General features: G+C 40.5%; 1 protein-coding gene across 1 annotated transcript; it reads right to left on the bottom strand.

Moving 5' to 3' along the window:
• Window positions 1-608: 608 nt before the first annotated feature.
• LOC129411296 (palmitoyl-protein thioesterase 1-like) lies at window positions 609-2,391 on the bottom strand. Its single transcript, XM_055161828.1, has 2 exons — window positions 2,189-2,391; window positions 609-861 (listed from the first exon to the last, which is right to left on the bottom strand). Exons 1-2 carry the CDS (start codon window positions 2,301-2,303, stop codon window positions 698-700), a joined length of 279 nt encoding a protein of 92 aa, XP_055017803.1. The 5' UTR covers window positions 2,304-2,391; the 3' UTR covers window positions 609-697.
• Window positions 2,392-13,024: the final 10,633 nt, after the last annotated feature.

Here is a 13,024-nt window from a genome sequence, read left to right as displayed (position 1 = left end):
AGATAATACTCCCTACAACTGTACAACAACTCATCCTTATGTAACAGATAATACTCCCTACAACTGTACAACAACTCGTCCTTATGTAACAGATAATACTCCCTACAACTGTACAACAACTCACCCTTATGTAACAGATAATACTCCCTACAACTGTACAACAACTCGTCCTTATGTAACAGATAATACTCCCTACAACTGTACAACAACTCATCCTTATGTAACAGATAATACTCCCTACAACTGTACAACAACTCACCCTTATGTAACAGATAATACTCCCTACAACTGTACAACAACTCAATTATGTAACAGATTACACAGATCCCTACATGTACAACAACTCTACTCCCTACAACACAACTGTACACAACTCATTTATGTAACAGATATACTCCCTACAACTGTACAACAACTCACCTTATGTAACAGATAATACTCCCTACAACTGTACAACAACTCACCTTATAAACAATACTCCCTACAACTGTACAACAACTCATCCTATGTAACAGATAATACTCCCTACAACTGTACAACAACTCACCCTTATGGAACAGATAATACTCCCTACAACTGTACAACAACTTACCCTTATGTAACAGATAATACTCCCTACAACTGTACAGCAACTTACCCTAATGGAACAGATAATACTCTCTACAACTGTACAACAACTCACCCTTATGTAAGAGAATCAGTAAAATTTGTCTACATCTAAGTCTAAGTTAAAATAAATATATTGTTTTACTTCGATAACATTCTTCCCGATCATGAGTGACAGGACGTAGACTCCGGGGATCTGCTGCTGGATCAGTCTCTTGATGGAGCCCATGCTCAGAGGGTTACAGCAGCTGTCGCCTGGCAACACAAAACAAGCATGCCTGTCATGATAACACATTTTGAAGTACGATATATCGCTAAAGAAAATATTTAACGATAGTATTGAAAAGAAGCTCAAGTCAAATCAGCTCAAATCTTTTCATAGTACAGAAGAATAACAAGAAATTCAGGTTTTCTACATTAAAGGAGTGGATCATATGTGGATCATATTGGCCATACCGGCTTGTCAAAGCCTGATCCCGTCAGATCTCAGAAGCTAAGCTAGGCCGGGCCTGGTCAGTACTTGGATGGGAGACACTCAGGTGCCACAGTGGGTGCCAGTGGGAATAACAGTCATTGTGTCCTTAGGCAAGACACTTTGCCTAGTATGAAAGTGGCGTGTGCGTGGGAGATGGTGGTGGTCGGAGGGACCGATGGTGCCGATTGGCATGGCAGCTGCGCTTCTCTGTCAGTGTGTCCCAGGGCAGCTGTGGCTACAAAAGTAGCTTTACCATCACACCTGGTATAGAGTGAATGAATATTGCTGAATAATGCTCTGTAAAGCGTCTTTGTGACAAAAAAAAATGTCTGTGAAAAGCATTATATAAATAAAGACTTACTTACTTACTTATGTAACGTTGCTGTATGCTCAGCTCAAACACAGGCATACACAACCAGGTCTGTCCTCTGCTTTTAAAAATAAATTTTATTCAACTTTTGGCCTCTGTCAGTTTGTTCCGCAATTCAAATTAATTCTTGGTTTAGTCCTGGTTTAGACCATTCACAGAATATACAGAGTAAGATCTGCTGTTACTTTTAAACCAGGGGCGTCCAAATGTGGCTCTCAAGTCTGCTGTCGAATTTACATAAATGAACACAGGCAGTACTTTCAACTCCAAATTTACCATATTGCATTATGATACAGACCTAAAAATGTTTGTTTCAAGTTTTATTAACGGTGGCTCTTTCAAAATCATGTTAAATGCATCTGTCTGAATGTTTTACTGTATTGATCACCAGTTTGTGGCCCTCGGCTTCAAATATATTTCTATATGTGGCTCTCAGTGAAAACATCCCAGCCATATGCCAAGGTGGTGATCATAAACATCTATGAGGGTGCTTTAAATTGTAATATCAAAGTTCTAAAAATATATAGACAAAGTCAAGAAAGATTCCATGTAGCAAACTGGTTATAACCTTCAACATATAAAACAAAATTTGTATAGCTCTGTAATTGCAAAAGCAATAAAAGCAAATCTCAAATATTTTTTTCATTCTACATCTATATAAAACACCGTCTGGAACACGTAGCGGTCCATGGTCAATCCGTATCAACTGAAATAAAAGTAAAAGTAAAAGATCATACCCATCCCGTGCCAAAGGACCACTGGAGTTGTTTCATTGTTGGGTTTAAAAACTGGACTTCCTTCTACAAACAGCAAAGAAACAGTGGCCAGAAAATACACGAAACACGCCGCCATGACTCTGCAATAAACCAACAGATAAACAAATCTAATTCAATATAAGATTTTGCATTTAATCCAATGCAAACTGCGAATTTTATCAAAGTCAGATCTTCAAACAAGCGATTATTCNCGCTGCCCACCAGGTCTCGGCTGCGCCGGGCTTCTGCTGTTTGATCTCAGCGGTGCGCTGGCTCACAGATCTCCTCCTATAGCACTGGAAATGGGCCAATGGAAAAAAAAAAGGACAAGAGGAGTTATTTTTGCACATTTGTACATTTCTTTACATGTCGTCAGGCTACGGTCTGGTCTGTATGTTCATGCCTCCTTAAAGATGCATAGTTGAATTATTTTCTCCATTTCTGTCGATATGGAAACCAAACCAGACTAAGGCTACGTTCAGACTGCAGGGCTTAACGCTCAGTTCAGATTTTCTTTGTGAAATCCGTTATTTTGTGAGGCCGTTCACATTTCCAATTGATGCGACTTATATGTGATCTCCAGTGTGAATTTTAAACACCCAAAAGTGTCCATGCGCATTGGAGGACACGACGACTTCACGGAAGTCACCTAATCATGGACGCAAGCTTTGAGCACCAGGAGATTTTAACTGTAATGTTGCCGACCGAGCGATCCCCTTATTACTCACAGAATCTGTTCTGGCATAAAAAAAGGACAAGGGCAATGTGGTATAAAAGTTACAAATCTTTATTTAATCTTCTTGACCAGGGATGCTCACACTTTCTCAGCATGTGAGCTTCTTACATAATGACCAAGTCAAAATGATCTACCTAATACAAAGCCAAGCAAACTGCACTGAAACACTCTGTGCCCCTTTTTTGGACCCTCCCCCACAGTTTGAGAACCTCTTCTTTAAGAGAACTTCCTCTGGCACTTTACACAAAACTGTGAAAACAGTGAAGGAACTAGGTATTTTTAAACCTGTTTAAACCACAGATGCATTTGTGCACTTTTGTTAGACAAACTTCAGCCAAATGTGGCAGTAGGTCTGTTCTGTAGATCCGCTCTATGCTGTAGACCTGCTTTGTGCCAACACTGGAACACAAATTTAGACTGGTTTTTGCTTCACGTTTGGTCTTGCTCTTCTAATCAGCCGCACTGTGGGAGGGGCTTGTGTTGGCTGTACGCAGGAAGGAGCGAGAGCGTGAAAAGGCGAGGGGCGGCGTGCTGACGTGAGGCAGATGGACAGGTAGGATGTTTAGGAAGTTGAACCTGCCCTGTGATGCACGCTGGTACACGAGGGCACACGCTGTTGCAGACGAGCCGTGCATAGGGAGCGTGTGTGTTTGTGATGCGCCGTAGAGTCTCCGCGGGTTTCAAATGAGCGCACAGGCTGCACTGAGACGCCCCACACGCTCCTGCACCCGCTACAAGTTTATTACCAACAGCAGCGGCCGTAATGAAATATGATCACACTTGTTGAGTGTCAGACCTTGAGTGAGAGACAAGACCGAGTCCAAACGCGAGTCCAAGATGAGACACGGCGATCTACCCACACGACTTTGGCGATCGACTGATAGATCGCGATCGACGTATTGAGCTCCCCTGGTCTAGACATTTAAAAACTATTTAATTTTCTTTTTGATACCCAATTACACACCACTCAACCGTCATAAATGCAGTATTTAACCCAGCCTCAACTAAAACACAACAAATCAAATTAGTCATCACAAACCAAGCATTAATACAAAAAAACAAACAAACAAAACACTAGTTAAACCCTACATTTTCAAGTTAACGTGCTAGTGCTATGTAAACATGGATCCAGCTGCAAATGGGTTCTTAAAGTGTGTTGTTACGACCCAGCTCGTTTGGGGTGAGGGAAGTAACAAAAATAAAACCAAGATGTAAAATGGAATAAATTAAATAATGTTTAATTAACAGAAATGTAAAGGTAAATTAACAAAAGACTAAAAATATACAGAAAACAACCTAAACTAAGAAACAGAACAACAGAATAAACAGAGTTTTGTGCCACAAAAGGGGGTCACGCAGGCTTACAAAAAAACGAGTGGTAAAACTTAGGGACACACACTAAACTAAAACAGAAGTTCCCCAATTAAACCACATAAACCCACAAACAGAATCGAGTGACCAAATCAAAAGAAGGCACAAAACAGAACTAAACTAAACTACACAAACATGAAACCAAAATGGCAGACTGGCCACCAAGGCCAGCAGCCCCGAACAGGTGCTGGTCATCTCCTTAAATAGGGGGCGGTGGCTGCAGGTGAGGTGGGCGTGGACTTGCCCCACCAATCACAGACCAGGGCTCCTGCAGCAGGAAGAGAACTCTGCAGAAATATTAGAACTAAGGCCTGGGGCCGTAATACGCGTGTCGAGGTATTTGAGGAAGGCTTCATTACGATAAAGGGCATCGAGTTCAAGCTGGTGAAAGTGTTCGTGCTAAGGGGCCTATTTGGGCTAAAGTGACTTGTGCTAACCCTGAGACCTAACCTTACATTGCACTGACCACCTGACCAAATATTGGACTTCCCCCCAAGACCTCAGCTACCGATCCAAAACATTCAATTAAAATCAACACTAAGAGTAAGGATAAAGAATAAAAAACAAGAATAATTCAGCAGTGGCAATCTGTTACAAAGGGAAAAATAAATTAGTTTCAGGTAGGCCATTATCGACCACCACCCCAGGTATACAACCAAAGAGCATTTACTGAAAGTTTAGGAGGGGGGCACTCTACATGGGGGCCGGAGCACGTTTGGAGTGGCCACCGGCACCACTGCCTACTCCAGACAACCTTTAAAACGTCGTCAGACACATCGCATTAAGGCAAATTCTAAAAGAAACGTTGAAAGAGAACAACTCCGGTACTTACCCGTGCTGCCCTCACCAACCACCAAAAGCCCTGACTGCCTCCAATCCTGCCAATCAGTGACGTCGGGAACCACACACGGCGACGCACTCACGGACGCACCTCGGTAGGACAACATAGTTTAGCCACCCGGTTACATAAAGTTGCTGTTGTATCGGAGCCAGAACATGTACCGATCATTTGTTTTAAGGAGGAGATTGAGAAGGAGAAGGACGAGGTTTTTGGCCGTCGTGTTTTGTGGGGCAGCGGCAGCGACGTCCGTAGAAAGGAACGTGTGGGTGCAGAGTCGAAGCCAAAAGTAGTGGGATTGTGATGTGCGTCACTGCTTTACGGACATGGAGTTCATACACAATTTTTGTCTGATGACATTAAGGTTTGTGTGCATTTGACCTGGCCGTTCAGACTGAAGTCACATGTCAAAAGATCAGATATGTGTCGGTTTTAGGAGCACATATCCAAGTGTCCTGGGTCACATTTGAAAAAAATCAAAATCTGTGTCATTCAAACTGTCATTAAAAGATCAGATACAGGTCACATGGGGTCAAAAAATCAGATTTGGGTCACTTCAAGCTGCAGTCTGAACGTGGCCTAAGTCACAAGTCAGATCAGTCAGAATGTTGTTTTGCTAGATATTTTGAGCTATAAACCCACCTGTAATTGAATAAATGTAAGGTAGAGCTGTTTAATGTCATATTGTGGAACATTCCAGGTGGAGCAAAAACATATCTATAGAAACAAGCAGGTGGGGGACTCTCCACAAGAAAAATGACACAATGCACCTTTAAAGAAGACATGTTGTGCTTGTGTTTTGTTATATGCGCTATAATCTATGACTCACGTGTATCATTACGTTTTGATTTGCTCATTGTAAATCAATATTCATCTAAAGTGTTTTTTTTTTATTGGGTGAATGTTAGTCTCCCCTTAGAGCAGATAAAGACAGCTGACCACCACCCCCTTACCCAAAATCCCATCCGCCTGCCCTCCCCACACAGGCCACAGAAGTAAATGCATCTTTTGTGTTCCTGCAATGATGAGTTTTAAAAGCAACTGGTCATATATATTTTTTTTACTATTGTATTTTCATATTTTTTCAAAAGCATAAACGATTATGGCCTAATTGAGGTTGACTTTAACATCACTGAACATCAGTAGGACACAGGACCAAACCAGGACTGGACTAGTAGTAATCTTGGACTTCAGAGAGAGAGGGAGAACCCCGAGCCAGTGAAGCCGGGTGTCCACAAAGGGTGATTGGGCGACAGCTGCACTTTGTCCCATGAGGTGCGTAGCTAAGCGCCAGTCCTTTTTTCCTGTGGTCACCCGACAGTCTACGCAGGCACACCTCCAGACGTGTCCCGACACTCAGTCCTGATTTATTCCTCCTGTTTCAGTCCTGGTTTAGTCCTGGTTTAGTCCACATGTCTCCCCAGTGGCCCTTTGGCACCTCACCTATTGAAAACTGCTGATCTAAAATAAAAGATGTCCACTAAATAAAAGAAGTCCACTGACATTTGTGTCAGAAAAATGTGGCGCCCAGTGGGAACTGACGTCGCCATAAACATCACAACAAAGAGCTGAACATCATGTTTGTGAGTAGCAGATTTACTTTATAAATTCATCCCAAAATGAGTATGCAATGTTGCTGCATCCTGCATGTATCACTGATTAAGAAAATAAAACTGGAGAGTGAAGTAAGCACAGAGCAGTGGGCGTCTACTGGTGAAAATAGGGCTTAATCAGCAAAATTGCATCTTGAAAATAAATGATTCAAAATTGCTCAAAAGCGCACGTATCACTCCAAATACAACTTTGGGTGAGTAAATTTGAGGAGGAACAACTATAAAATGGTTAAACACTCTGAAAAATTGAAAAACATTTTAGATCTCCTTGGAGACAAACTAGAAGCAGCACTTTTTAAAAGGTTTGCAGGTCCAAAGTTATTGCTCACTTACATTGTGCATTCCGAGCATCAGACCAGAGGCAAGACAAGTTTATTTGTATAGCACAAGTTGCACACAAAGTCATTCAGAGAGAGAGAAGAGTTTAAGTCATTAGCTGAACAGAACTGTTTTGAGTCTGGATTTAAACAGAGTCAGAGTCGAGTCTGTCTCACATGTTCAGACTGTTCCAGATTTTAGCTGTGTGAATCTGAAACTCTGACTCCCCTTGTTTAGTCGTGACTCTGGGCACCAGCAGGAGGCCGGTCCTTGAGCTCCTCAGAGTACAAATTGTTCATATGACACTAACATGTCACAGATGGACTTTGATGCTCGGTCATGGAGAGACTTGTACAAGCAGAGCTGCTTTAAAGTCTCTGAGCCACAGGAGCCAGTGCAGAGACCTGAGCACAAGACACATGTGCTGGTACTTCATGGTTGGAGCAGTGTTCTGGATGTTCTGCAGCATCTCACAGCTCATTTGGTCAGGCCAGTGAGAGGCTGTAACAGGAGTCTAACCTACTGAAGACAAACATGGATAAGTCTCTCCAAGTCTGATTTAGACACTATACCTGTGATTTTTTTGCAGTTTTTTCGATGGTAAAAACTGCAGATGTTATTGATTTAATGTGGCTGTTAAAGTTCAAGTCTGAGTCCATTATTACCCCGAGATTTCTTGCCTGATTTGAAGGTTTTAGAGAGAGAGACTGGAGGTGACTGCTGACACTGTCTCTTTGTTCCTGTGGGCCAAAGTTTATGACCTGTGTCTCGTCTGAGTTTAGCTGGAGAAAGTTGTTTTGCCTCCACACACTGATCTGTTGGATGCAGTGGCAGAGTGAGTCCACTGGTCCATAGTCTCCTGCTGCAGTGAGACGTACATCTGAGTGTCGTCTGCAGAGTTGTGGTAGGACACACGACTGCTGCGTATTAACTATAGAGTGGAGTTTTCATAGTTTTATTGTTTGCCTGCACGGTGAAGGTAGCATCATCATTGTAGCAGCTTTAGTTCGTTGTCATGTGGGAGGATGGCAGAAATACACTGCAATTTGTTTAAAAAATGCCGAATCAATCTAAAAACCACTTTGGTGACACATGCAAGGCCCACACATCACTCTTATAAGGTAGAAAGCTCTGAAAAGTTGATTTTGCATGAGATGGACCCTTTAAAGTCGAAGAAGCTGCAAAGGACAAAGAGACAGTTCAGTTATGAATCTCCCGATGAGCCACATAACGATGCACTAAAACAAATGGAAATGTCCTTTTTCAGTGTGATGGTTCATGTGGCTGTTTCATCACTGCAAGAACAGTTTAAAACATTGGGAGATGTAGGGGAAAAATTTGGTGTTCTGATTAACTTTCCTAATCTCACAAAAGAAGATCTGGCAGTGTGAAGCACTCAGCCACACCATGAGCTATGGTGGGCAGTGTTGAGGAAAATAACCTTTTCCTCGCGTGTTCGTTAGTTTCTGCTTAGACAAAAAAATTACACTTGAAACAGAAACAAAGTCCAGATAATTTAGATAATTTACTTATTCCAATATTAGAAAAGTCATACTTGTACAAGGAATCTGTGCTGACATTCCCATGCAGAGACTGAATATTTACGCAAACTATAGGCGAGTTTCATTGTTGACAAAAGTGCGCGTTGCATACTGGGAATTATTTTGGTCAGCGGCAAGAAACACTAATTCATCATGACGGACGGAGCGAGAAAGCACATAAAGGGTATTGATCCCAGTTATTTATCCACTCTAACAGCAGAGGACCCAAGACCATTTGACCACAAATTGGTCATAAGCATCGACGGACGACAAATCACCCTTTTCAACTCCTACAAAAGGTGGAACATACCAAAGTTCTGGTCGGAATCTCCAACTACCTGGACAAATATTCACTTTGGTGATATCCACAATGACTTGGTGGAAACTCCTGGGCCATTCACAGCAGAAAAGATGAAAACCTCCAAGAGTCTCGATGTGTTGTTGAACTTGTTGGAGTCCACGGTTTGTTAGGATCTTCTACGTTTGCTCTGCGGATGTTTGAAAGTCGTTTAATTCACCGTTAGCGGTTCTTTTCACTCAGAATACGAAAAAGACATTTTCCTTCTTCTGTGCTTCTATTTGTGCATCTGATAATGCAGCAGGAATTTACCATTATCGGGGAGAAATACGCGAGGTTACGCACTGTGTTTGACCGCGACCGTGTTTCTTGCCTCTGACCAAAATATTTCCCAGCATGCAATACATGCTTTTAATAACAATGACGTCAGCTGAAACTCGCCTATAGTGGGAGGCGACCATGGTTTAGACTTAGTGCCTCTTCGTTGGTGCACAGGTCAGCCAGGCCTCTTGGCACGTTTCACAGTCTTATCCGACTGTGACAAAGATCCCCCGGATTCATCTCACTCCTCTTGTGGGAACGTCTCTCTGGTGTGATCAGGGTGATGAGTCGTGAGTCTGCATATCCCTATCAATAAGTCCTTGCCCTGTTTAGTTAATTGATTAGACATATAGATAGAAATAGAATATCTTGTACATGAACTGAACCTATCTCTGGGTCTGGTCAAGTGGTAACGGAGGGAAACAGGGGCAGATTTTTGACATTCAAATGTCTCTTATTCAGAAACTAGAGGGACTATTGAAATAAGTAAAGTATCAGAATGTAGGAAAGAGTTACACTCCAACAGGGTCAAGTTAAACCTGTCATATTCTTTCAAGTTGTTGACAAAAAAATGTAAAAACTCATGTCGGTAACGGAGGGAATGAAATATGCAGCACTTTTTGGGCAATAAATCCAAACAGTGATAACTCTTGGTTCTCACTTCCATATCCTTAACAAACTGGTTTGAATATTTGCTTCATATAGTTTTCTACCATATGGTACAAGATTAGGTTGAAAAACCTCTTACTTTTTGACTCATGAGATTTTTTATTAAGAAAGGTCATGGTAACGGAGGGAAAAGTAACAGAGGGAAAATTGTACAAACAAGTAGAAGGTGCAGGATTTTGTATAATTTGTCAACTTTTTTCTTCTGAATACTTTAATATTACTTCAAAATGAAAGGAAACTATTTCTATAAAATATGTCAGTCCTTCCAAGCAATTTTTTTTATCATTTTAAATACAATTTTTTTTGAAAAATCATGTACCTTCATCAACAGTTCAAAGATGGAATAACACAAGATATGATGAAATACATCCATTTATTTGACATGATTTTGCAGGTCTTTGAAATTTGGGAAATAATTTTTGTTCCATGTTTCATACATGGTCTGTTTAAAACATATGGAACTTTAGAACCAAAAATGGTACAGAAAAAAGGTCAACAGTTTCATAAACTAGAGTACATATGTATCTGTTCAATACATTTTTATATCAGATGCATTAACTTGAATTTTTGGCCTTGCTGTTTACTTCTGCTTGACTGGGCCCCTCTGCATCCCTCAGTTGTAATCTAGTTCCTGTTTTCTGGGTCATTGTATAGTGAATTATAATAGTACAATAATAAAATACAGCAGTACATCAGTAACTGTATAGCAGCACATCAGTTACATCATAGCAGTAGTTATACACCACCTAAGCCTAGTCAAACCTGGATTGGAGTTAATTACTACAGGAGATGCTTCAGACAGAGCAATGTCACACCCCTGGAGAATGTTGACAATCAATAATATCAATATTAATAACGTGTATTTATACACAAAAATATGCAAATATTTCATTTTTTTTTTTTTTTTTTTTTTCAGTGAAACAGCATCATACAAAAGTTCGATGAAACATTTTTCAATTCCTTTTTTTATTCAAAGGAGAACTGACATTTTTATTGCAGTCAGATATTAAAAATTATTCGGTTAAACTGTCTCCTATTTCTCAAAGATTTGTTTCTACAGTTAATTCTCACCACCTCATTATGCAAGCCTAATATATTCATGAGACGCACTGTCAGCCTAAAATATTAATTCCCATATTTTTACATACGCTTAAATTACGTCTTCAGTTTCGCTTTGAATTCCATGGAAATTTAAGATGATTTAGCAAAAAAAAAAAAAAAAAAAAAAGATCAGAAAAGCCCATTCAAATGAGCCGGGATACTTAGCATAAGAGAATATATAGGTCAACTCGAAAGGTTATAAATTTATGGGTGAAATCTCGCCTGCTGGTAATGCAATACAATTTCTCTTAGGCCCCAGGGACGGAGCGGAGAGGAATTTGAACTACGACGTCTTAATAAGGTTATATTATTCAAGGCAGGCGCAGCTAAGCATTTCAATGGTGGCCCACTTCTGAAATGTCAAAAATAACGCTCCTGGGGCTGGTGAATCTGTAAAGTGGCCCGGGGTTTGTATGTCCATGTGAGGCTACCGTAGTTGTTGAATCACTGAGGAAACTTTACCATTATATTTTCGTTTTATGTGTATTGTTATTATTGTTAGTAATAGTTGTTAATAGATGTTATAATAATAGTAATAATATAATATAGTATATATAATAATAATAGATGTTATTTCTTTGTCTTGAATGTGTCACAGTATGAAATTAAACCTTTTTATCGTCATGGAGACCAAAACCAGATCAAGTTACAGGTCAGAACTGTGGAAAGGCGACTCCGCTCACAGTCAGAACAGATGCAGTGTAACAGATAATACTCCCTACAACTGTACAACAACTGAACCTTATGTAGCAGATAATACTCCCTACAACTGTACAAAAACTGAACCTTCTGTAACAGATAATACTCCCTACAACTGTACAACAACTCACCCTAATGGAACAGATAATACTCCCTACAACTGTACAACAACTCACCCTTAGATAACAGATATACTCCTACAACTGTAAAACCTTGTAACAATAATACTCCCTGCAACTGTACAACAACTGACCCTTATGTAACAGATAATACTCCCTACAACTGTACAACAAACCTTATGTAACAGATAAACTCCCTACAACTGTACAACAACTCGCTCTTATGTAACAGATAATACTCCCTACAACTGTACAACTCCTTATGTAACAGATAATACTCCCTACAACTGTACACAACTCACCCTTAGATAACAGATATATACTCAACAACTGTACAACAACTGACCTTATTACAGATAATACTCCTACAACTGTACAAAAACTGAACCTTCTGTAACAGATAATACTCCTACAACTGTACACAACTGAACTTATGTAACAAATATACTCCTAGCTGTACAACTGACCCTTATGTAACAGATAATAAAACTCCCTACAACTGTACAACAACTCGCTCTTATGTAACAGATAATACCCCTACAACTGTACACATACTTATGTGATACTTCTGTACACTAACTTAGATAATACTCCCTTACAACTGTACAACAACTAACCTATGTAACAGATAATCTCCTACAACTGTACAACAACATGCTTATGTAACAGATAATACCCCTACAACTGTACAACAACTCACCTCTGTCAAGATAAACTTATGCATGGTTATATAAAACATTTTCCCAGGGATCATATACAATACTGTTGGTCTGGAAGGGTTAATGTCATACTGTGGAACATTCCAGGCAAAACAAAAGCCATCTCCATAGAAACAATATTAAAGTCAGAAAGTATCTATTTGTAGAAAAATAACATGTTTCATTGTCAGTTGGTTTGGGGGAGGAGCTTCGTACTATAAAAGGGGCGTCCCACCACCACAGAGGCAGTGTGTGCATGTGTGTGTTCAGAGCTGTGTGCACCAGCTCCAGATTGATCCAAGGGCCGCTCGGTGTGTTTCCTGCTGCCACAGACTGTAAATAGAACTCTTTGTATCAGAATGCAGCGGCCCTTCTCCAGGTGTAGCAGGTCCACTGTCAGTCTCTCCTGCACCTGCTGTACTGCACCTGTCTGCCCTGCCGCTGCTTGACATTTTTCTTGCTGTGCGTCTGTGTTCTGCTCTTTGTATTCTGCACG

The sequence above is a fragment of the Boleophthalmus pectinirostris genome, unplaced genomic scaffold, assembly GCF_026225935.1.
Source record: "Boleophthalmus pectinirostris isolate CB_2022bp ecotype Guang Dong unplaced genomic scaffold, ASM2622593v1 HiC_scaffold_4, whole genome shotgun sequence".
Taxonomy (NCBI): Eukaryota; Metazoa; Chordata; class Actinopteri; order Gobiiformes; family Gobiidae; genus Boleophthalmus; species Boleophthalmus pectinirostris.
The sequence above is the reverse complement of the archived record's forward strand: the minus strand, read 5'-3'. Positions and strand labels throughout refer to the sequence as shown.